Source organism: Gymnodraco acuticeps, unplaced genomic scaffold (assembly GCF_902827175.1).
Source record: "Gymnodraco acuticeps unplaced genomic scaffold, fGymAcu1.1, whole genome shotgun sequence".
In the NCBI taxonomy this organism is placed as follows: Eukaryota; Metazoa; Chordata; class Actinopteri; order Perciformes; family Bathydraconidae; genus Gymnodraco; species Gymnodraco acuticeps.
Window position 1 is genome coordinate 184363 of NW_022990060.1, and position 24544 is coordinate 208906.

General features: G+C 41.8%; 2 protein-coding genes across 13 annotated transcripts in view; both read left to right on the forward strand.

Moving 5' to 3' along the window:
- The window catches only part of trip12 (thyroid hormone receptor interactor 12), a 50411-nt gene extending 37346 nt beyond the window's left edge, over positions 1–13065 (forward strand). For 11 of the 12 annotated variants that reach the window (XM_034216065.1, XM_034216071.1, XM_034216072.1 and 8 more), the window contains 15 exons: positions 1201–1274; positions 1398–1597; positions 2091–2218; positions 2363–2514; positions 3895–4037; positions 4130–4286; positions 4445–4543; positions 5769–5883; positions 6804–6958; positions 7213–7377; positions 8193–8357; positions 8457–8570; positions 9915–10009; positions 10145–10248; positions 11583–11779. In XM_034216065.1, the coding sequence (XP_034071956.1) occupies positions 1201–1274; positions 1398–1597; positions 2091–2218; positions 2363–2514; positions 3895–4037; positions 4130–4286; positions 4445–4543; positions 5769–5883; positions 6804–6958; positions 7213–7377; positions 8193–8357; positions 8457–8570; positions 9915–10009; positions 10145–10248; positions 11583–11779 (2063 nt within the window). Of the gene's footprint in view, positions 1–1200; positions 1275–1397; positions 1598–2090; positions 2219–2362; positions 2515–3894; positions 4038–4129; positions 4287–4444; positions 4544–5768; positions 5884–6803; positions 6959–7212; positions 7378–8192; positions 8358–8456; positions 8571–9914; positions 10010–10144; positions 10249–11582 lie in introns of all 12 variants that reach the window. The other variant, XM_034216066.1, reaches the window with a different exon arrangement.
- Positions 13066–16172: 3107 nt separating this feature from the next.
- dner (delta/notch-like EGF repeat containing) overlaps positions 16173–24544 on the forward strand; it is a 97858-nt gene continuing 89486 nt past the window's right edge. Inside the window, 1 exon segment of the mRNA XM_034216080.1 lies at positions 16173–16878. Coding sequence (XP_034071971.1) covers positions 16588–16878 — 291 coding nt within the window. The 5' untranslated portion in view covers positions 16173–16587.

Genomic DNA, 24544 nt, shown 5'->3' on the forward strand with positions numbered 1-24544 from the left:
GGGGGTGGATTAGTCAAATTAAGCCGCTGACGTCACTTCTTCTTCTTCTGCTTTGGGTTTACTGGCAGGCCGCAAACCACTTCACGGCGTATACTGCCGCCCAAAGTCCCCGGCCGGAAGTCCCCGGAGTTAGGGACTGGCTTCAGTAGAAGCTGCTGGGAGTCCCAGCAGCTTCTACTGAAGCCTTCTGAGTAAATCGCCAGAACGCCGACACCTCCTCATCTCCACCGCTCCCATGTTTTATTTTGTGTTGCCATAAGTTAGTCTCTCTGCGTTTCTGCGCTGGGCTAATGCTAATAATGCTAATGCGAGGATAATAAAATGGCGGCTTCACAAAACGTTTTGGGAGTTTTACGGGGCGTGGTTTGCAATCCGCCCAGCCAATCAGACATATAGCTCTTTTCTCACAAGAGAGCCGTACGAAAGTCCCTGCTCTCTAGCAGCTCTCTGCTCTCTAGCAGGGACTTTCGTCGGGGTAAAAAGGTTCTCATTAACTAATTTTAGTACCGGCTCTTTTTGGTGTGAACGCGATAAAAGAGGCTAACGTCCAGGCTAGCTTCCACGCTAGCTGCTATATGTTTTTGCATTGAGGTGATACTTGAGGCTTGATGTGCTGCGGTGATATGCGAATTCCTTTTTGCATAATTTGCACACAACCGTGCTCTTATCGACGCTTCCATCCGTCCGTGTTTTAAAACAACATTTCCCACTGTTGTTCACTGTGGTTTGTTGTTGTCTGAAGTCATGAACGTTAGTTGGTGCTCCAGTATAATCGGTACGCCTGAAACTCATCCAGTGAGAAACGTTCCGCTGTGCAAAAATAAGTGCGATTAAAATGCGTTAATTTTTTTAACGCGTTAATTTTTGTGTGATTAATTAATCTTAATTAACGCGTTAAAGTCCCGGCCCTAATAAAAACACATAATTCTAATACGGTTCCTTTTTGACCCACTTATGGAAGAGTGTGGGGTCCAGCTACTCGGGCATCTAAGGGTTAACAATGATCGTATTTCTTCCGTTCTCCTTCTTGATCCTCCTTAGCAACGATCGCTACAGTCCTTGACAGCGGTCTGTACTACTGTATTATAACAACGTGTCACATGTTCTGAATTGACCAATCGGAATCGAATATTCAACTAAGCCGTCAAATATATGATTTTATTCATCGTTTCTTAACTTTAAATCTTGCTTCTTGTGCAGGGTACGGCCGAATCAGGGAAGAGGATGAAGACAGCGATGACGATGGTTCAGATGATGAAATCGATGAATCACTGGTATGTGATTTGTACAAAATAAGGATTTGTTTTCCCTCTATACACCCTTAATCCTGCGTTTCGATGCGTATTGAAAGTCCTGCTTTAAATTCGATACTATCATTAAAGCGATGTTTTTCCCAGGCGGCGCAGTTCCTGAACTCGGGCAGTGTGCGTCACAGACTGCAGTTCTACATCGGTGACCACCTGCTGCCGTACAACATGACGGTGTACCAGGCTGTGAGGCAGTACAGTCTGCAGGCGGAGGAGGAGCGAGAGTCGACGGACGACGAGGCAAACCCACTCGGGCGAGCTGGCATTTGGACCAAAACGCACACAATATGGTAAAAACGCTTTTTGTATTTTCATTTGAACAGTTTTTTGTTGTTTTAGTGACTGAAGACTTGTTGTTTATCTCAGAGTTGTGTGGCATCTTACTTAACCTTCACTGTCTTTAGAGAACAACCGTTTGGGGGGATTTGCTTGTTTGAATCTCATTAGGCAGTCCTTGAAAAGTCAAACCAAATGTCTTAAAATGTTAGAACAGTCTTTGTTTTATCTTGTTCTGTATTTATTTTAATATTGTTGTTGTGTTGCTTTGTCCATGAAAGCTGCTATACAAATAAAGTGTATTATTAGGGTTATAATTACCATGTCGCTGAGATGTACTCTTGCACCTGAACTAGCTACCTGTTAGGCCAATAATCATTTGAAATTCTAAGTGCTATTACTCAAAGATACCCAAAGTCTGGTCACCAAAGAGTTAGCCATTTCCGGTGTAAAAGCTGTCATGCGTTCTCATCAGACACTTTAACGACCTGTGTTATTTGCTAATAGGTATAAGCCTGTGAGAGAGGACGAGGACGGCAGCAAAGACGCTGTGGGTGGGAAGCGTGGCCGAGCCCAGACTGCTCCCACCAAGACGTCCCCGCGCAACGCCAAGAAGCAGGATGAGCTGTGGCATGGTGAGCATCTGAAACGTCTCACAGCGGAAGCTCCAACGTTATTTTTATCTGGGGGATTCCTGGTTATGATGTTTACAAATCAGTAACAATCCTAAATGGGTTACTGTGTACTTAATTCCTACTCTTGTTTCCCTTCACTTGCAGACGGCGTGTGTCCCAGTGTCGTCAATCCCTTAGAGACATACCTCACTTCGGAGCCACCGGAGAACATTACCTTCGAAGACCCCTCTTTGGAGGTCAACCTGCTGCTGAGGGTCCTGCACTCCATCAGTAGATTCTGGTTCTACTTATATGAAGTAAGTCTCCTTTCCGAAAGAGTCACAAGAATAATGTTTGTGCGAAAGTGTGCCCCGTTATCTTGATGGAGATTATGAGTGAGCATTGCACCAGATTAAGGTGATTTAACCCTTAAAGGACAGTCCCCCAGTTAAAAGGTGTTTTCCTAATCTGCAGTGCTACATTTTAACATCGAAAGAGTTTGAAAATATATTTTGGGGATTTTCGGTTGGACTCTCCTTTTCTTTTTAACCTGTTCAGCCTCCGGGTTTTTTTTCTTTCACGAAACTGTGTCTCAGGGCTTCTTAACATTTAAAAACCTATGAATGTGTCATACCCGATTAACGGGAAGAAACTCGGCTAACTGACGATACGAACCATTTTTACCAAAACAAATCACAAGTCTCACAAGAAGCATCTAAATGAGCCCTGAGTGAAAAATTGATAACACACTTGGCACAGAACTCTAGGTATAAATACCCTTATTACATATCGGATCTGCACAAACAAGATATCAATTAGCAAACTGAGATTCCACAGATTCTAGGGGTATAAGTATCATCACTGAGCGATCTGAACCTGCGACAGGGGAAGCAAACCCAGACATCACAACACGGAGCTTTACGGAGCGGGACATTGTCTTACCTATGCTGTTTTTCTGATCAAAAGTCGTGTTCAATGGCATTAAAACGATAAAAACGCTGCTGAAGGTTAATCCAATGTGTCCGTCACTTTGAAATGATTACTGATAATCCATCTTCATATTTATGGCTATAACGGAGTTTTCATATATAGTTGCTATGAGAGCTTCCTGTTTTGGGCATTCTGGCTCCGCATCACTCATTCCCCAATGGGTAATGTTTAGATGGATTTTAGGAACTTCCCCTCGATTCCATTGGCTCTAACGGTTAAAAAGAGGTGTCAATCAAATCGACCGAGGGGTTCCAGAGATATGGCAAATGCACCCAAATGACCCCAGAAGTGTTTGTTTTTTTGCTAAATCTCTCTAAAAAGGTCAAATTCCACTTGTTTTGCATCAATCTTGATACAGGGTACTTATTATATGTTGTAGTTTGGATTCCTGAAGCTTTTAGTCTACTATCCCATCATCCAAGGGTGGTTTTCACTACAAGTAATGTTTTCTTTTTGGACGGACACTAGAATTGACATTTTTTTTTTACTATGTTCAATCTGAATTTTCTTTAAAATAAAAAACATCTATTGATTCTGACTCTTCTACATCCAACTCACAGGTGTATCATTGCTTTGAGAAAAAAGATTATTAATTTACCCCTTTTAGAAGTGAAGTTATGGTCATTTGTTCTGGGAATGTCATTTTCGAGCCTGAGCTAGCTAGTTAAATTGTGAATAAATAAAAGTAACATTTTATTTTGTTGCAGAATGCTGTGTGTAAGGAAATCATCGCGACCAGTGAGTTCATTAACAGTAAACTGACAGCCAAAGCTAACCGACAGCTTCAGGACCCGCTGGTCATCATGACGGGGAACATCCCCACCTGGCTCATCGAGCTCGGAAAGACCTGGTAAGTGTTTTATACTTTACACCAAAACAGGATGTAAATGGTGCTGATGTTTGGCATGGTCCTAACATACAGTATTCTCTCTTCCTCTACAGTCCTTTCTTCTTCCCCTTCGACACCCGGCAGATGTTGTTCTACGTCACTGCCTTCGATCGGGACAGAGCCATGCAGCGTCTACTGGACACAAACCCTGAGATCAACCAATCAGATTCTCAGGACAGCAGGGTGGCCCCTCGTCTCGACAGGAAGAAGGTAAAATGTGTTGCCATCTTTGACCGTTGCATCTTATGGAATCCTCCCATTTTACACTGTATCTGAAGCACTTTGCATTGTGTGACTATTCTGGCTTTGATAATAGTATTTAACATTTTGCTGTTTATTTTTGGCTTAAACCTTCATTGTGTTTTCAGAGGACGATAAACCGCGACGAGCTGCTAAAGCAGGCTGAGTCAGTGATGCAGGACCTGGGCAGCTCCAGGGCCATGCTGGAGATCCAGTATGAGAACGAGGTACAGATAATCTCAGTTACTTTCAAACACTGGTTTTAACGTAACAAAGTACATTTACAAGTATCCTACTTAAAGGGGACCTATTATGCAAAATGCACTTTTTGATGCCTTTTATACATAAAAATGTGTCCCCGGTGTGTCGGGGAACTCACGCAGCGTCAGAAAAAATAAAACCCTCTCTCTTTTAACCAAATCTCTAAAAACGGGGGAACAACGGAGCTGATCCATATTTGCGACCGATATGACGTAATATCTGAAATGTGGACCCACGGCCCAATCAGAAACGTTGCTATCAGAAACAATGCCCGACTGTTTTGGACGTAATATGGTCGGTGTTTACGTTAGCATCGCTAACACTCAGAGCTAACCTGTACTGGAGAGCATGTGTGTGAAGAAGCAGGAAGTAAAAAGGAACTCACCTTGTGGTATAACCGGCAAGAGAGAAAGCCTTTGAGCTCCATACTGTTTCAGATCCTTGATAATCCATGATATGGCGTTTCATCACCGCAGTATTTAGTTTAGACAGTAGCTGCCGGGTCCCGCATGAGCTCAGACCCCTCCTTTTATGGTTTATCAAAAACATTTTTTAAAGCTTTATTCCCCAAATCAGCACTTTTGAAATAGAGGGATATGAGGCATGGCTAGAATGGGTGATCTGTTATAAATCATGTTTTTTATATATTTGTATATATGAGACCTATAATATTGCCTAAAGATAGCATGATAGGTGACCTTTAAGTATTGTTTTCACATGACTGTACTTTACATGAGTTATTCAATTGTTTTGTTGTTTACTTTGATATATTTCTTACTTACTTACTTACTCATCAACCCTGCATCTAAAATTGGCTACATGTTGACAAACTGCTACAGTAAAAAACTGCTGAATGATGATAACATGACAATAATACTACACAGTGATAACTCTGCATGATACTAACTTTTACTTTTGATACTTTGAGTACATTGAGCAAATAATACTTCTGTTTCAAATTATATTGAAACGTGTGCAGAATGAGTACTTTTTTTTTTAACTTGAAAAGCAAATTGACGCTAATACTTTTGTACTTTAACTTATTTCAATTTTAAACTAGGACTTGTGGTGGAGTATTTTAACGATTCAGTAATGCTACTTTTAACTGAGTCAGGACTCTCTGCAGTAAAATGCTTTAAATTCAAGTTGTTTTTTTTAAGGGTTTATTGAAATGTTTTCCTGTTCTTCCAGGTGGGCACAGGTCTGGGCCCGACTCTGGAGTTCTACGCTCTGGTGTCTCAGGAGCTGCAGCGCGCCGACCTCGGCCTATGGAGAGGGGAGGAGGTCACTCTGGCCAATCCTAAAGGTAGAAACCCCCAGACACACACAGAATATGAGGATATGTTCTCCCTTCACTTAAGGCGCATTTCCACTGCAGGGCCTCGTACGGTATAGTTAGGCCTCGGTAGGCCAGGCTCACTTTATGCTGGGTTTCCATTACAGTTTAGTAGCTGGGGTAGTAACTATAGTAACGCAGTGTAGGCGGAGCCGTGACGTCATATTAAATGTGAACCACAGAAAAACAACATCAGCCGTTAGCTGTTAGCACTCAGAGCTCACAGCTCACAGCTCCTCATATCAGTTCAGAAACTAGACAAAAGTTAAACAAATACAAACCACAGACTGCCTGTGTCATGGCGAATACAGTCACTGCTTTATTTATGTCTGTATAGGCCGTTGTTGTGAGTGTGGACGGTCGGAGCATATATAACGTTAGCTTAGCCGATCTCCATTCAGAAAACACGCATTTTAAAAGGTGTTTCGCCTGCCGTCTGTCTGCAGACTTGTCAAAGCATTAATTCATGGTTTTTACTAACCGGTATCAGTATGTTGTTACTTCGGCATCATTTAGAAACGTGTATTACAATTAAATCACGGTCAAATATGTTCATCTTGTTGTAGCTCCCTAGCCAGCGATTCTCTCACTAGTTTAGCATACTCAGCCCGGTTGTTGGCCCGGGAAGAACTTCGATTTTGGAGAGCCAGAAAACTGTGAAAAAGTACCCGCTAGCCGGAACTACGTCTAGAGGAAACGCAACCAAAAACGGGCCGGACACGGCACGCTTAAACCGCGCTCCGCGCTGTAGTGGAAATGCGCCATAATACAAGACACTACCACAGTGACATTTAATGATTAAGTATTTGTTGTCCTATGATTAGACCGTCTTCACAGGTAGTATTTCTGTCTGACTTACTCTGACCATATTTGTGTCTCTGCCCCAACAGGAAGCCATGAGGGAACCAAGTACATGTTCAGCTCCAGAGGACTGTTCGCTGTTCCCTTCGGCAGGACAACCAAACCAGCACACATAGCCAAAATCAAAATGAAGTTCCGATTCTTAGGAAAGCTGATGGCCAAAGCCATAATGGACTTCAGATTGGTAATGACCTCCTCTGTTTTTTGCTTATATCTCTGTTAAAACACTCGTATTTATAACCCAACATTGGTATTTAGGGAATGCTCTTCTGAAGGAGGTTAATTGACCTAATGTTTGCCTGTTCTAGTTTGATCTTTCATGCATATACATTTGTGTACATATGTCCTTGATTGTCCTCGAGATATGACTGTTTCCCCCCTTTCCCAAAATGTACTTTTTTGTTTCTCACTCAAACTGACTTTCTGAACCCCTCCCAGCTGGACCTTCCTCTCGGGCTGCCCTTCTATAAGTGGATGCTGCGGCACGAGATGTCCATCAGCTCCCACGACCTGGTGAACATCGACCCCGGGGTGGCCAAGTCCATCCAGCACCTGGAGGACATCATCCGCCAGAAGAAGCGGCTGGAGCAGGACCGGTCACAGGTGAAGCCCCAACAACCATCACATCTGAACAGAAAATCAATCACAGAAGACTGAGGATTTAGTGCACTGGTACCAGACGTTTCTAAAAGCAGGGTTCCTGCAGGGAAATGCACTTTTTGATGTATTTTATACATAAATGTGTGTCGGGGAACTCACGCAGCGTCAGGAAATAAAACCCTCTCTCTTTTCCTCCGTACCCAAATCTCTAAAAACGGGGAACAACGGAGCTGATCCAGATTTGCGTCCGATATGACGTAATATCTGAAATGTGGACCCACGGCCCAATCAGAAACGTTGCTATCAGAAACAATGCCCGACTGTTTTGGATGTAATCTGGTCGGTGTTTACATTAGCATCGCTAACACTCAGAGCTAACCTGTACTAGAGAGCATGTGTGTGAAGAAGCAGGAAGTAAAAAGGAACTCACCTTGTGGTATAACCGGCAAGAGAGAAAGCCTTTGAGCTCCAGACTGTTTCAGATCCTTGATAATCCATGATATGGCGTTTCATCACAGCAGCATTTAGTTTAGACAGTAGCTGCCGGGTCCCGCATGAGCTCAGACCCCTCCTCTATAAAGCTTTATACCCCAAATCAGCACTTTAGAAACAGGAAGTGAAATAGAGGGATATGAGGCATGGCTAGAATGATCTGTTTGGTATTTTGAGCAAAACACTTCATAGACATGTTTTTTATATATCTGAGACCTATGCTATTGCCTAAAAATAGCATGATAGGTGACCTTTAAGGCTTTAATGCTGTTGTAAAGTATTTCTAGCTCTGTCTTTATGTTGACCTGTCTCTCTGTGTGCTCCAGACGAGGGAGACCCTGCAGCAGGGCCTGGAGAGCCTGAACATGAACGGCTGCTCGGTGGAGGACCTCGGGCTGGACTTCACCCTCCCAGGATACCCCAACATTGAGCTGAAAAAGGGCGGCAAAGACTTCCCGGTCACAATCTACAACCTGGAGGAGTACCTCAGGGTATGTGATGTGGCTTTCTCCTCCTGCATCTCTCACCACGTATCACACTTTCTGTCACTCGATGTTGTATTGAGCTTGTTTTGTTCTCTTTCTCTGCAGTTGGTGGTGTACTGGACTCTAAATGAAGGAGTGTCCAGACAGTTTGAGTCATTTAGGGAAGGCTTTGAGTCGGTCTTCCCCCTGCATCACCTGCAGTATTTCTATCCAGAGGAGGTGAGCACATGTTCTCTTTTAACAATTGTTTTAAAGTCAATAGAATATCATCTGATCCCTGGTCAATAGTATTTAACCAGTTCAACCCCACGGGGGCAAAACGCAACATCTTGCAAGAAACGACGCTTGAGGGCTTCTTAACATTTAACAAACTATGAATGTGTCATACCAACTTAACGGGAAGAAACTCAGCTTTCAGACAATATTAACCATTTTTAGCTAAACGAAACAAAAGGGTAATAACAAAGGCTCTGAATTAGCCCGGAGCGAAATTCTAACACAATTAGCACAGAACTCACGGTAAAATACCCTTATTACTTCGGATCCTCACAAACAAGATATCGATTAGCAAGCTGAGATTCCACAGATTCCAAACATATATGTATTATCACTGAGCGATCAGACCTCGCGGCATGGGAAGCAAACACAGACATCACACAACATAGCATTACGGAGCAAACACGGGAGAAATGTTCACCTCTGTCGTGTTCAATGGCATTAAAACGCTGCTGAAGGTTAATCCAATGTGTCCGTCACTTTGAAATGATTACTGATAATCCATCTTCATATGTTTGTCAATAACGGAGATTTCATATTAGCTGCTACGAGAGTGTATGACAGCTTCCGGATTTGGGCATTCTGGCTCCGCATCACTCATTCACCAATGGGTAATGTTTAGATGGATTTTAGGAACTTCCTCTCGATTCTATTGGCTCTAACGGTTCAAAAGAGGTGTCAATCATCAAAATCGACCAATGGGTTCCAGAGATATGGAAAATGCACCCAAATGACCCCAGACGTGTTTTTTTTTGCTAAATCTCTCTAAAAAGGTCAAATGTCACTTGTTTTGCATCAATCTTGATACAGGGTACTTATTATATGTTGTAGTTTGGATTCCTAAAGCTTTTAGTCTACTATCCCATCATTCAAGGGCGGTTTTCACCATAAGTAATGTTTTCTTTTTGGACGGACACTAGAATTTACATTTTTTTTTTTTCTATGTTCAATCTGAATTTACTTTAAAATAAAAAAAATTATATATTGATTCTGACTTTCCTACATCCAACTCACAGGTTTATCATTACTTTGAGAATAAAGATTATTAATGTACCCCTTTTAGAAGTTAAGTTATGGTCATCTGTTCTGGGAATGTCATTTTCCAGCCTGAGGCCTGAACAACAGGCTCGGGGCTCAACAGGTTGAACACAATGTTTTGCCTAGTAAGGAGAAATAGCTTTTTTTCAAGGCGTTTAACCGTTTGCCACAGGATAGTTGGATAGTTGGATAGTTTTGGCCCCGTTTTGTCTTCTCTGATTGTTAATTGTCCCTCCTCTCCTGCCATAGCTGGATCAGCTGCTGTGTGGCAGCAAATCAGAGACGTGGGACGTGAAGACGCTGATGGAGTGCTGTCGACCGGACCACGGCTACACACACGACAGGTGGGACCAAACTCCATTTATCAGAAAGGGCCTTTTAATGATCCCAGGCTCATTTGTCAGACTCCCTGCATAACACACAGTGTGTGTACGCAAACCTTTCTGGAGTTTGAAATGTATTTCCTCCGTGTTTTGCAGCCGCGCCGTACGGTTCCTGTTCGAGGTGCTGAGCAGCTTCGACGCCGAGCAGCAGAGACTCTTCCTGCAGTTTGTCACAGGAAGCCCCAGACTGCCCGTCGGTGGTGAGTCACCTCACACACATTCACATGTCCCGATCATTCGGATCAATACTGAGATTATTCACACATTTTAGGAACTAAATCATTCAACATTTCTTAAAACTGCATTTTTACATTTTATGGAGAATAGCAAATGTTGTGCTTATGTTCAAATCTTTGCTTCAAAATGATACTTAACCTGACCACAGTGCAACTCCTAGACGCTAAACTTTGACCCAGACTTAATTTAAAAGCCTTCACTTTAATGGTGTGCTACATGCCTGCTAATCTTTCGCATTCATACAAGACTGAAACACACTGCAGACTGCACACCTTGATCACAGCGGTCTGTTTGCAACTAAATTGATCCGAAATATCTAAATTGACCATAGAGAGAGTAAGTTAGCATTTCTCCACTTCCTGTTCCCTCGTCTCAGAGCCAACGGGATCTCTCCGTAGGATTTAGGAAAATAGCTGGAACTAAGGTCTGTGGTTGAGACACATTTAAGAGACGGATCACGTTTTGTTCTACGACATTAAATCCATCAGCAGTGACCCCACTGGTGATTTCTGAAGAGTTTACGTGTCTGAAAAACGATGGTTGTTACCAAGTGGCTGAATAGGACTACAGAAGTTGTCGAGGACGTTGTACGTCATTACGCCGAACACGTAAACACTCCTCTAAGTTAGTTTCTGTTCTGCTTGAAAGCAAGTACCTGCCTCCTGCAAACTGTTCAAACAAACGCTTCAACTTGAACCATTTAGAATCTGTAGTTTTGAATATGGATCTTAAGTCAGCGTGACGTTGAAGCAGCGACCCTGCTGTAGCTCCTTTATAGCATAACGTTAGCATTTTGCTTCTGGCGACTAGATTTATGATTATATAATTATGAAAGTAGGGTAGACATGTGGAGATTATCCGGCTGAACAAAACGTGATCCGTCTCTTAAATGTGTTTCAACCACAGACCTTATTTCAGCTATTTTCCTAAATCCTATGGAGAAATTGCTTTGGTTTTTGACGAAGGAACCGGAAGGAGTTTACTTCCTGGTTTTAGGACGCGTCACTGCGGCACTCTATGGACCAATCAGAATCAAGTATTTACCTTGGCCGTGTAACTATTTGTTTAATATCTCATTGGATCATGGACATTTCATTGCAGGGAGCCACATTTGGAATTGCTATTGACATCCAATGAATTGTCCAATCCTATCTCACACACACACACACACACACACACACACACACACACACACGCTTCAAAACAACAAACACGTTATATGAGCTTATATGAATGTATTAGACGTGTGTGTTTTTAAATGTTATATCAGTGCCTCACACCTGCTGCTGTGCCTCAGGTTTCCGGAGCCTGAACCCCCCTCTGACGATCGTGAGGAAGACGTTCGAGTCGACGGAGAACCCGGACGACTTCCTCCCCTCGGTGATGACGTGTGTCAATTACCTGAAGCTGCCTGACTACTCCAGCATTGACATAATGCGAGAGAAACTGTTGATCGCGGCTCGAGAGGGCCAGCAGTCCTTCCACCTCTCCTGATCTCACCACGTCTCATTCAAATGCCTTCTACAGCGACTGATGAAATCATGACTTCCTTCTTAGTTTTTTTGTAACCACATACATCAAGGCTACATGTACAGCCTTCTTGTTATAGAAAGCAGCTTGCAGAAAAATTAAGACTTTAAAAATATATATTTGCTGCCCCGGTCTCTCCAAAAAAAAAACGGCTCCACAGGACTTAAAATATACAACAACAAAAAAGAGAGAGAGTAAAACTTATATCAGTAGTTGAGTAATGTTAAAAAAACAAAAAACATCTGGGTGACATTTTAAATTGCATTGCTATGTGATATTTAAAAAAAATAAATAAAAAAAAGGGACGTCTCCTCTCCTGAGCGGTGGACTCCGCCACTGCTGGGCGTCGGGGGAGGAAGTGGGGGGGGGGGGGTGGTCCATTGAGCAAGCTAGGTTTACTTTAGCTCCAAAGATCATTTGTACAGACACATTTGCAGACTTTGCTCATTCTACACATTTGATAGAATAGCTCTTTGTTCTCTCGTCCCCCCCCCCCCCCTCTCAGTTCGTCTGTCTCACATTTCGTTCTGTAATATATCGTTTGTGTGTTGCATTTTGGTTCGACCGCCCTCCCATCCCCTGTGTGTGTCTTTTGCTTAAAGTTGTGGAGAGTTGCAGTTGGTTGAATGCGGGTAGTGATGAGCGCATATTATCTTTTTCTTCCCCCATCCCCCCCTCCTCCAGTTGAGATGGTTTTCTGGCCCCCCTTTATTCTAGAGCGTCAGCTCCCATGAAGAGTTGTAACCAATGTGTTGATCAGGTAAATTTTGTTTTGCTCTTGTTTTGATGGAGTTAAAGTCCCGTCTGTTTGGCCCTAACCAGGGTCTTCACATGGCGGACCACTCTGAGCGACCCCTCAACACATAATGTAGCTGGGCACAAAATTTGGCTGGTCTCATTTTATCGTTTCATGGCCAGATAGCATTTCACGTTTGTTCATGGAATAAAGTTTATATGCAGTTTCGCACCCTGTTTGAGGTGGGAATGTCTGCTTGACCTTTTTATTTTATTTTTTATTTTCTATATTGTCTTTATTTCTTGCTGTAGTTGATAATTATTATTATTTTTTTCTTTGCACTGCTGGCTTGGAACAAACCGTGGTGTGCACCTGCAGTCTGCGGCCAGGGGAGGGCGCCACTGTATGTTCTCCTGGCCCCATCGTTCATGTGCTGGTTTCTAAGATCTGCAATAATTTACTGCATCAGGTTCATGTTTTTACCTGAACATAAATAAAGTAACTGTTTGACTCATTCCTGGTCATTTATTTATCACTTCATCACTTACACATGTTGCTCTCATCGGTGCTTTGAGGGTCCTTTAAACAGGGGTATTACAATTTGATCAATCAACTTAGCGAAAATTTAAAAGTCTATTAAACGGCATTTTCCAAGGTATTACATTTTGTAGCTTGTTTTCAATAAGTATATAAATTGTCCAAAGAGCTTGTGTTCTACAGTCTGCCTGAATGTAATCATTGCGTAGGTGTGTAGTGTGATTCTGTGTAGTTTATTGATGGCATCCCGTTCGATTTGACGTCATCTGAACAGGACATCGCGCGCTCACTGCTTGATAGCGCGCGAAGGTCCGTTTACGCCGGTTGCTAAGCAACATCGTTATGGGGAAATGCAAGTCTGCGTCCAAATGGTTGGAAGATAAGGAGGAAGGACAATCAATACTGTATATAGTAAATGTGAGGTAAACTGTGTCGCCAAGGTAACCGTTTACCTCAAAGTGGCGATGAGGCCTTAAAATGTATGGAAAGGGTCTTAAAAAAGGTCTTAAAAGGTTTTACATTTGACTTCAGGATTCCTGCATGTACCCTGTTAAATGAGTTTCCATGGAGGTGGATTTGTTTGACTGCCCTTTAGGTCTCAGCTGGATCTTTACCCACCTCTGTGTTTACAAGCTCTTAGAAAAAACACAATTAAGCCTTTGATTTGTGAAATTACATAATGCGTGATGCAAACTGGAGCTGCAAAGCTTAGTCTGATAGAGGAGAAATAATCGAATAATGACCCAAAAATGCGGTTCAGCAACAAATATGGAGGTTTTTAATATATAATATGTGAATATTTACTAGAACTTTGAATAACTTTTTTACAATTATTTTGACTTTCTATCAGTGTCTGGCAAGTAACTTAATCAAGTATAATACTTATAGACAAATTTGTACACAACTTTTACCATTTATGCCACTTTATACTTCTACTCAACTACAGTTAAGAGCCAAATCTGGTACTTTTTACTACATTTAATTTAACACTCAGTAGGCCCTACATACAAACACATGGTATGCTTATATGGTATAATGCAGTACTAGTAAAGTATCTACATTTGGTTGACATTGACTAATTTAAAAACAGGATAATAAAATAACCAAAAAGTCCATCTGTAAAATAGTACATTTAATTGTGATACTTGAAGTACATTTAGCTGATAATACTTCTGAACTCATATTGAAATATTCCATTATGTAGAATGAGTACTTTTTGTATACTTTAAGTATATTTTCGATGCTTGCACTTTTGTACTTGAAATCAGGACTTAAAGTATGTTAAGAAGACCATAATATGTGTAGGCCTACTTAATTAAAGGATGTGAGTACTTCTTCACCAACACTGCTTTCTATAGACCGGTTGATTCAGAACATATTTGAGAGATTAATCAATAATGAACATAATTGTTGGTTGCAGCCCAAAGAGATATTGTTTCACCTGTTTTCCATAAAATACCAGCAATCAGCTTCACTGAAAACCTGAGCCATTTAATTTCTTGGAATGATTTTCTCCTGATTATAAACGAAACATGTTCAGTCTGTTGTGTAGTGTCTCCATGCTGTGTCCAGCAGGATCAGTGTGTGTGCTGCAGTGTCCCTGCACTGTGGGAGCACTCATTATGGAAATGGAAAGGTTGAAGGCTGAGTGTAAGGCCGACGTCTTCATTTACAACCACCGGGTTTATATCGATCAGGCTGAAACATGCAACAATAAATTAAGGACGTAAATCTCACAGAAACCCTGGGGATTCAGACGGATGAAGAGGACGAGGTCAAGGACTGTTTAAACTTCTGCTCCATGTTCAAGAGAAGGTAAGGGGGGCTGCCTGTTTTCTCTTGTCTCTCAGTCATAACCAATTCATTAAATACACTTTCTACAGCTATACAAGAGGTGCACTTCAATTAAAGTGGCCCTATTATGCGTATCCCTTTCCTGTTGTGTGTCGTATATGTTTTTGTGCATGTAAAAGGTCTACGAAGGCTAACATCCCTGTGTTTCCCACTGCCTGAGCAACTCCATTGGACTCCTTCTCAAAGTGTGGTCCGCGGGCCACTGGTGGTCCGTGAGCGCCCCCTAGTGATCTCGGAGTATATTGGTAACATTTCACATTTGAGATAAATAAATAAATCTAAGTTTTCCGCACTCTCACCAGAATATCTACGCAATGGAGCGAGCATCAGTTTCACTTTCGATTGCATGATATAGCCCAGTGCAACACCTTCATCACACATGTTGCCACTTGTTTGTACCATTTTCAGGCGATTTGTAATCTGTTCTAGAAAAACGATGTGTTTTTGGATATGTGTGGAGTTAGGTGGTCCGCGAGTGTTTTTTTATTGGTTAAGTGATCCTTCGTATTAAAAGGTTTGAGAAACCCTGCTCTAGAACATAGTGACATCACTATGAAACACTTGCGCTTTTATTGGCTAGCGCTCCAACCGGCTCCAACACATTGTACTGATAGGCTAAGGGGTGGGACATCTCAATCACAACAGATTTACATACACAGAAATGTCAATGTTTAGATTTAAAAAATGGTGGCTAATGACGAATACAATTTAAAATATATGGACTGCACCTTTCAAAGTTTAGTGTCCTTGAAAAAAGTTGATAGGTCATTAGTTACCTAACACCTCTGTGAGCACACTGCAGGATTAAAAGAAGCATTAAATCAAATTAGGGACTCGGTGTACCCGAGGGAAAATCCACCCAAAAACAGAATAACCAACACATGTGTCTTTGTCCTGATTACTGCCCATCAAATGATGCTGACTCCTTCATCTTAAAATACATGTTTATTCTTATTTAATGATTATATTTTATGACAAGTTCTTTAACCACCCAAGTGAATAAAGGTTATGACCTTTAGGATCTGTGTTCATGCTGCTTTTTGGCAACTGTTTAATGATCTTGTATTTCTATTTTAGGCTCCATCTGCATTATTCAGCTATTTTTGGACTTGGAGTGCATCATCCCCTGTTGGTGTATTACCGCGTGTTATCTCCGGGAAGCAGCTAATCTTATGGCAAAGCTGATGAGGCGTTTCTCCTCTTCCTCCTCCTCCTCCTCTTCTTCCTCCGTCTTCTCCACCTTGAGAGTCCGACTCCAAGGAGAGGTTATGGATGATGAGACTCTTAAATGAGGAGGGTGCAGACTGGCTCCCCTGATATTCTGCACTAGAAAGAGAGTGTGTGTGTGTGTGTCGTCAGCTATCATCGTCACTATGACTCGGAGGCAGAAGAGAGGCGAGACCCCTCCCCTTCTCCCCCTGCCTTCCCCCTCAGCCTCCACAGCATCAGGCAGTCTGCTCTCAGTCATTCTGCCTGCGCACCGCTCAGGCTCCACATCCTCTCTCTCTATTTCAAAAGCCTCTCTCTCTCTCACACACACACACACACACACACACACACACACACTCCTCTCTGCAGCTACTTGAACTCTGAGGAAACAGGAGTAAAATTCACACAAGAAGAAGCAGAAGAGGAACCAAAGAGGATGGGGATGTGCCGCCGTCCTCCCCAGATGATCCAAAGCTCCACAGCTCCTCCACTCCTCTTCCTCCTCTTCCTCCTGGGCAGCAGCAGCAGCAGCGTCCTCCCCTCCGCCTTCCAGCTGGCCCCGGACACCCCGGCCCCGGCGCAACCCACCCCCACGCAGGCCACTCCTCGCCCGGACCCCTGTGAGGGACGACCCTGCCTCAACGCAGGAGTCTGCCTGGCCATGTTGGAGGACACCTGGGAGTACAAGTGCACCTGCAGCAGGGGCTTCACCGGGCGCAACTGTGAGGTACGGACCACTCCGACTATACTGTCATCTACCTGAGTGTGTACTGAGCAGTGTGTGTGTGTGTGTATGTGTGTGTGTGAGAGTGTGAGAGTGAGGGTTTCTGAAATGACTTTATGAGGCATATTAGAATCACAAGCATCGATACGTTGTGTCAAACCTGCATCCTATCAGTGTTTTCTTTGCAAGTTGAGCCAAATCCTGCAACCTTCAAAGTCAACCTTTCCAATCTTTTAGTGTATCTGGATTAATAGTGAGCTGTGTGTGTGTGTGTGTGTGTGTGTGTGTGTGTGTGTGTGTGTGTGTGTGTGTGTGTGTGTGTGTGTTAACCCTGCATCATATCAGTGTTTTGATTAGCATGTGAGTCCTTACAGTAGATGGCGGTGTGTGTGAGTGTGTTTGCTCCTCGCTGTTCCTCCGATGGTTTTTTAATGGGAGCATGTGCTGTCACCGAGACACGGAGACGAGTGCTGCGTTGCTGTGGCAACAGGAGGAAAGAGAGAGGCAGCAGCGAGAGTGTGAACTGTAGATCTATACGTGTGTGTGTGTGTGTGTGTGTGTGTGTGTGTGTGTGTGTGTGAGTGAATATGGCGTAATGTGGAGTATTTTTGGATGTAAAGCTTATCTACCGTATGGCGCACACAGTAAATCCACAGGTAGAGTTATAAATATCAATCAATCAATCAATGTTTATTTATATAGCCCAATATCACAAATGTTACATTTGTCTCAGTGGTCTTCACAGTTTGTACAGAATATCAGTATGACAATACGACACCCTCTGTCCTTAGACCCTCTGTCCTCAGGCCCTCTGTCCTCAGGCCCTCTGTCCTCAGACCCTCTGTCCTTAGACCCTCACATCGTACAAGGAAAAACTTCCGGAGAAAACCCACAGTTTAAAGGGAACATGGGAGAAACCTCAGGGAGAGCAACAGAGGAGGGATCCCTCTCCCAGGACGGACAGACGTGCAATAGATGCCGTGTGTAAATTGAAAAGATAATACATTTTACAGCATAGGTAGTCCATAAATACATTCCTATGTTGCACCATACTTTAAATGTGAGATACATATTTATTAACATCTGGCCAAAAGGAGTCTTCACACTGCATTCATTAACTGGAACATCTGAACACTCATTAATGAGCTTTTTCTTTCACAACATCTCCTACAGTATCTGTAAAGTTGTCTATGTCCGCCTGCTTTTGTACGCACTTAGCAATGTCACCGGTCTCTTTGAACACCCTTCAGCGTTGAAGAAGTATTATATTATATATATTTTTTCGGTAATGCTTTCTCGACTGATTCTCAAGGTTTTATTTCGACTTTGTTGATGAAATAATGTAATAATGGTGATGGATAAACCACGATTGACAGATCTAAGATGCATTCAGCTCGTCCAGGTTTTGTGCTCAGTGTCCGTTCAGGATAAGAGACCCCAAATGTCCTGCATTGTCCCAGAACAAATGCAGTTATATGACTGTTAGTGAAAGATTATACTTCCTTCTATCAGTAAGAAATGATTTGATAGGTACAACAAGGATGTATCTGCTTTTACGCGACCATGAAGTGGACATCTTCTTACTGCATCATTTGTATCTACTCAAGGACATTTTAAGTTGTCCACCATGCACTTATCTCAACATTAACCATGTACTCCTCTGCTGGAGTACATGCACTGTGGCTAAGCTTGTGTAGCCTAAAGGCAGCGAGTCCTCTGAGTCATGCGTCCCGGGTGCAGAGAGGATAAATGAGTCTGCTGCAGCATCAGGAGGGAAGGTGACCGGGTGAACTTTAGCAGAATCACCAACAGGTGGCAGCCATACCCCCCCTTGTGTTTACATCTGGCTGTGCATACAGTATGTCTGCTTGTCTTTGTGTATGCATGCCAGTATATGAGACATATGTGCTGCTGGGGTGCAGGATTGAAGCCGATCCAGGGCCGATCAGACTTGGCTGTGCTGGTTTCAGAATAGAAAGCAGCTGCAGCTTGTTACCTCTGCTCCAACACACCACAGAGGACAGTGTCACACAGCCTGAGCTGAGGCTGGACTAAACACGCATCTCATTTTCATATTTTTCATGCAAAAGCTACACTTTTTCCTCTTCTGCTGCCACACTACCCAGCGTTATCTCTTATGCAGCAAACATCGGGTCCAAGCACAGACCCCGAGCCAGGCCTGAGGGGGAATCGTTGTTTGCCTCTCTCCCCTCAACGCTGGATGTTTCTTCTCCATGGAAACTGGAGCAGCAGTCAATTGAGATTTGGTGAATGACCTGATTGGCTGAGCGCAGTGCTGGTTTGCATCCTCTGTCCTCTGCATGCGTCACCACACAGATGGTCCAGTGAGAGAGGAGATGGAAGAAAGAGATAGGAAGGAATGGAGGAGGACAGCAGATTGGGAAAAGAGAGGCGTTAGGAACATACAACTATTGATCTCTTCTTGAAAAGAGTAAAGTTTCGCAGCTTAGTGAAGAAATCCTGTTGTGTCACCCTCCTCCCTCACCGTCTTCATCGTATTTTATTTCAAACTTGGGGCGCAGGATTAGAGCAGAAAACAATCTGTAAACTTGTATGGTATGTCTAGGATTAAACCAGCCATGCCTGTTGATTTCAGGATATATACTGCAACATTTTTAAAATCCGTTAAAAGCTTCGTGACAAACCCAGTACTATAAAGGAATCAAAGCGAACCACAGCAGCAGGCAGCGGGGGGACACAAACCCAATTTATTCGCTAAACTGGCTGACTTTTAATATCAGCCTGCACCTTTTCTGGACGCCAGCCTGTAAGCTGTCCTATTGGAATTCACTACCACTGGCCTTTCTCTGAGTTATTAGCTTTTCTGCCTCTGGCTTATTCATTATTGAAAGGCCTGTTGTGCGCCCTGATGGATTTGGTAACTTGCTCTACAACACAATAGAGCTGTGGCAGCGCAACACAGCCATCTGTCATGAAGCTAGACCAGGGACTTGGTGCTGCTCAGCTCCTGTTAAAGCAACGGAAAGCAGGCTGGATTTAAGTTTACAGCCTCAGCATTATGAGGACTGAATGTACTTTAAATGTGCAGTTATTTGGAGAGGGGATGTGGGACTGAAGATGGTGGAAGAGGTGATATCTCTGAGGAAGCACAAAAGTAATTACGTGGTTTCTGCAGCCGATAGCTCTGCCTCATCTTAGTGAGCTCACAGAGACGTTTTTGACTTAATGATGATTTTTAGATCCCTCCTCGTCACCTTATTTCTTTCCACACCTGCAGGTGATTTCTCACTAACAGGTTCCTCTGTTTTAGCTCTGGTTTATTAGCATCTTACTGTCATTTTTTAAATGTTTCACCTTTTCTTCCAACCACAGGTGAAGAAGTACTGAGATCTCAATAAAAAAAACACTGTTATAATTTAATGTCCTGCATTCAAAATCTTACTGAAGTAAAAGTACAAAAGTATTAGCATCAAAACGTTGCTTGTTAAAAAGTACTTGTTATTTAATAGTTAATAATGATTATTGATGCATTCATGTTTTTATAATAGCTGGTAAAAGGGAAGATATTTGTACCTAATTATATACTGCTCTGCTGATAGATAGAGTATTGACTATAGCCTATAATTATAAGCAGCGTCGAACTCAGATCATTTACTGAAGTAAAAGTACACATACTATGGTCTTAAAATACTCCACTACAAGTAAAAGTGCGGATTTTATCATTTCACTTAGTACAAAAGTATTAGCATACAAATATATTTAAGGTACTAAAACTAAAAGTACTCAATATCCTGTTTTTATACATTTATTTTAATACTGTATTATGTCAATGAGGATCACATTTAGATACTTGAAATACTGTGTAGATTATTAGTACCTGGCTGTGACTGCATTATACCATATCAGTACATTATGTGTTTTTATATGTAGCTACAAAGTAACTGCTAACTGCACCTCAGAGTTGTAATGAAAGTCAATAATGCCTGTTTATTTCCCACAATATCGAAATACTCCTTCAAACTCTGACCTACATTTGGTTCAAAGTATGTTCAAATCCTCTGGCATAATGACTATCTTCTCTATACACATTAAAAGTAGAAGAAACCTCTGAAGTTGAGGTCGCAGTATCTCTGCTTTCTTTCTCTTCCTCATCAATACAGTCTGTATCTGGCCACGCCCCCCTCTGCACCTGCTGAGGTGAGCGTGCGCATCATGGCGAGTTTAGGCCTCCTACCTTTTTATTTTGTATTTTACCTTATTTTTCTACCTCTAATTAAGAGTCACCGTAGAGATTCAGTCAAACTACCTCACTCAAAATGAGAAGACTGTTGTTGTTCACCAAACTCGGCAACTAGCAGCCTGGTAAGTGCAGTTAGCATATTTTGTTGTTTAGCTTGTTAGCTTTCAACTGGTAGTCGTTGACATTAAGGCTTCACTGTTTGTGATAAGCACAATAATATCAAATAGTTTTTTTTGTAGAGAGTTTTAAGGAAGCTGAAGCTCCAGCGTCAGGGTTTCGTCCAAAATCTGCAGAGCACCATGTTTAGCCTGTAGTGACTTTCCCTATGCTAATGCAGCTCTTGCTCGGCAGGACGCTTTGCTGCATGTGTTGTGTTTAAAGACAGGTGTGTGTGTTTAAATACAGGTGTGTGTGTGTTTAAAGACAGGTGTGTGTGTGTTTAAAGACAGGTGTGTGTCAGAATTTGCCTTGATATCCTAAGAGTTTGGGAACAAGAGGATCCTTGAAGGTTTTGAAAATAGACAAAATAGACATGGGATATTAAAAATGATAACATATATTGTTTTGTGCAATAATAGCCATAAAAAAATACAAAATTGTATTTTGTAATTAATGTTAGTAAAATGCTATGTTCTGCTGTATGAGTGTGTCCTGCTGTTGTCATTTCTGTATGAGTGTGTTGTAATTCAAACTATGTCATGTTGTTCCTTGAAGTTGAGGTAAAGGTCTTGAAATAATTTGATAAGACCTTCAATTTAAAGCTTCAAAAGGTGTGTCAACCCTAATTTGTATTTAGACAGTCATTGAAGTCTGCGTGATGTGTCCGATTTTGAGAAGTTGCACAGTCATCTCCCACTGCAGTAGAAAAAAGTAGAAGCCCTCAATAATGAAACGGTATAGTCAGTGTAGTCATTTATAATACATTAACACATTTTTGAGTTGGAGGCTGTCTTTAATCTTGTCTTTATACTGTATCTATGTCAGATATGTGCCGTGTGCAGACTTTGAGACCCCAGGAACTCTGACTTGTTCCTTCGTGCGGTTTCACCTGTTTTATGAATTTGCATGAAGCTACAGTATGCTGACATCGCTGCACCGCCTTATGCACTTCAGCCAACTTCTAAAAATAGCTTGTTTCACATTGATTGCATTGCATTTGCATGAAAATATCTTTCCACAAGACTCAGCAACAGATTAGAGAAGCTAATTAGATGTTACATTGAGAACACAGCGAGACACTTGCTATTAACACCCGACATCCAGAGAAGGTTGTGTGTGTGTGTGTGTGTGTGTGTGTGTGTGTGTGTGTGTGTGTGTGTGTGTGTGTGTGTGGTCAGCTCTTGTCTCCCTGGGCCATTCAGCTGCTTCTACAGATACATTCTGAGCTGCATCCAATTAAGCTCAAAGCTCCTCAGCAGCCTTTGGTCTCTTTGATATGCCTAGCTTGTTAGTGAGAGGGAGGTAGAAGCCACAAGGAATATGGTATATAAAGATACGTGTGTGTGTGTGTGTGTGTGTGCATCAATGGCCTCTTCCATCCTCTTGCTGCAGAGGGACTCCTACTTATTGCTCTATTTGCTGAAGTACTTCTGTTGAACTCAATATTGTCGTTTCTCCAGAGGAACATCGTGTGGCTTTGGCTGCTTTTCCTTACGGGCCAATTAAGGTCTTCCAAGTGTTTATTTTAGATGTCATGATATCATGTAGAGCTAGTGCATCCTTAATGGGATTAAAAGCAGAAAAGTCAAGGGAACCAGAGCATGTTTGACAATAATTGATCGGATAAGGAAAAGATTATGAACTTATTTTTTACGTCAGAAAAAAAGCGAATCCATTAATTAACTAATTGTTTTATTTGTAGTCTGCATGATTGGTTTTAGTCGGAGTGTAAGCTAATTGAATATAACTAAGTAAATACTGAATGAGGCATTTATAATTGGCGTTACACGGTCAGAACATGAGTCAGCATTAACACCTGTATATTCAGAATAGGGATAGCAATATGTATTGATTGTAACAAACCCAAATCATCTAATCTTTGTTGTAATCCACCGACATCACTGTCTGCCACTGACATATCAGAGGTCATGTTCAAACATACACGTCATGCAACAAAAATAATTCTGCTTTGCAAAGAGGAAAAAGCTTCTCTATATCTAACAGTCTGTCTGATCGATAGCTAATACGGGCTAACTGGATACACTGAGTGTGTTGCTAAAGGCTCTGAATGCACAGCTATTATTATTGTTCAATGAAAGACAAGGGAATTATTATTTACGTGGTTCATTTATATTCACTAATGTTAGGGTGCGCACAACAAAGAGACGTTTGTGGGGTGAAGATCTGGAACCGTGTGAGTGAGGAGCTGAAGGGATGTCCAGACATCAAACTATTCAAACAGAGCTTTAAAGACACAATTCTCACAAGACAGGGACTGCTGAACCATGACTGTTTATATTCTTGTGTGTTTGTATGAATTTGTGTATGTATATATAGAGACCATTCTCCTAACTTGCCTGTATATATTATATGAATGATTATATAAATTATTCAAGATGAAAGTATACATTGATATTGTATGTTAACATATATTAAGATGTAAAAAAAAAAAGGGAGAAGGGGTCGGATTAAATAAGTGTTCTTCCGACCCCTTTTCGGACGTGTAATTAAAGCTTAGTTGTTTATTGATATCAGACAATGATACTACAGACTATTCAATTATTAATTAAATATTTCGTTTTGTTATTGCATTCATTTGTATAGCACTGTATCATATCATCTTTTGTTTCATTTGTATTTTCTTTGGTTTTACACGCTCGGAAAAAGTAAATAAACTAAATCATCGTCACAATCATTCTTTATTAATTTATTAAACAACCAAATCAACAGCTGTTTTCCAGGACAGGACTAATGTGGGGCCAGTTTTGACGAGACAAACCCCATTTTGTCACATTATGATGTTGCCATGTTGGTGAAAATGTACTTATTTGATGGTTTGCATCTTGAAATCTACTTTAGAGAGTTATTGTGTGTGTTTTTACCTTATTTACAATGTTACATTTCTCTTCTCTTGCTTCACCCCCCTTTAAAGCACCTAGCAGTATGTATACGGTTAAGGACATGGAAAAAGCTGCAGTAGCAACCCCTAAAGGTTTCAGTGTTTATTGCATACTCCAATATTATTTGTTGAGGGGAATGTTGTTGACGGGCTTAGAATGAAGAGTTTGTTTAGGTTTGAAACCACAGGACAATAATCATTAAGATCAAAGCAGTTCAGCATAAGGAGAAAGATTTCTTAACATTTTGGACTCACGTTGGAGCAAAAGAAGTGTCCAAAGCAGAAAGAGTTAATCTTCTTAAAGTAAGGAAGCCAATTGTTGTTGTTTTCGGTATCATCGGTTACAGACGGTTTGATGAGCGCAGAGATGTCACTTTGGAAACAGACTG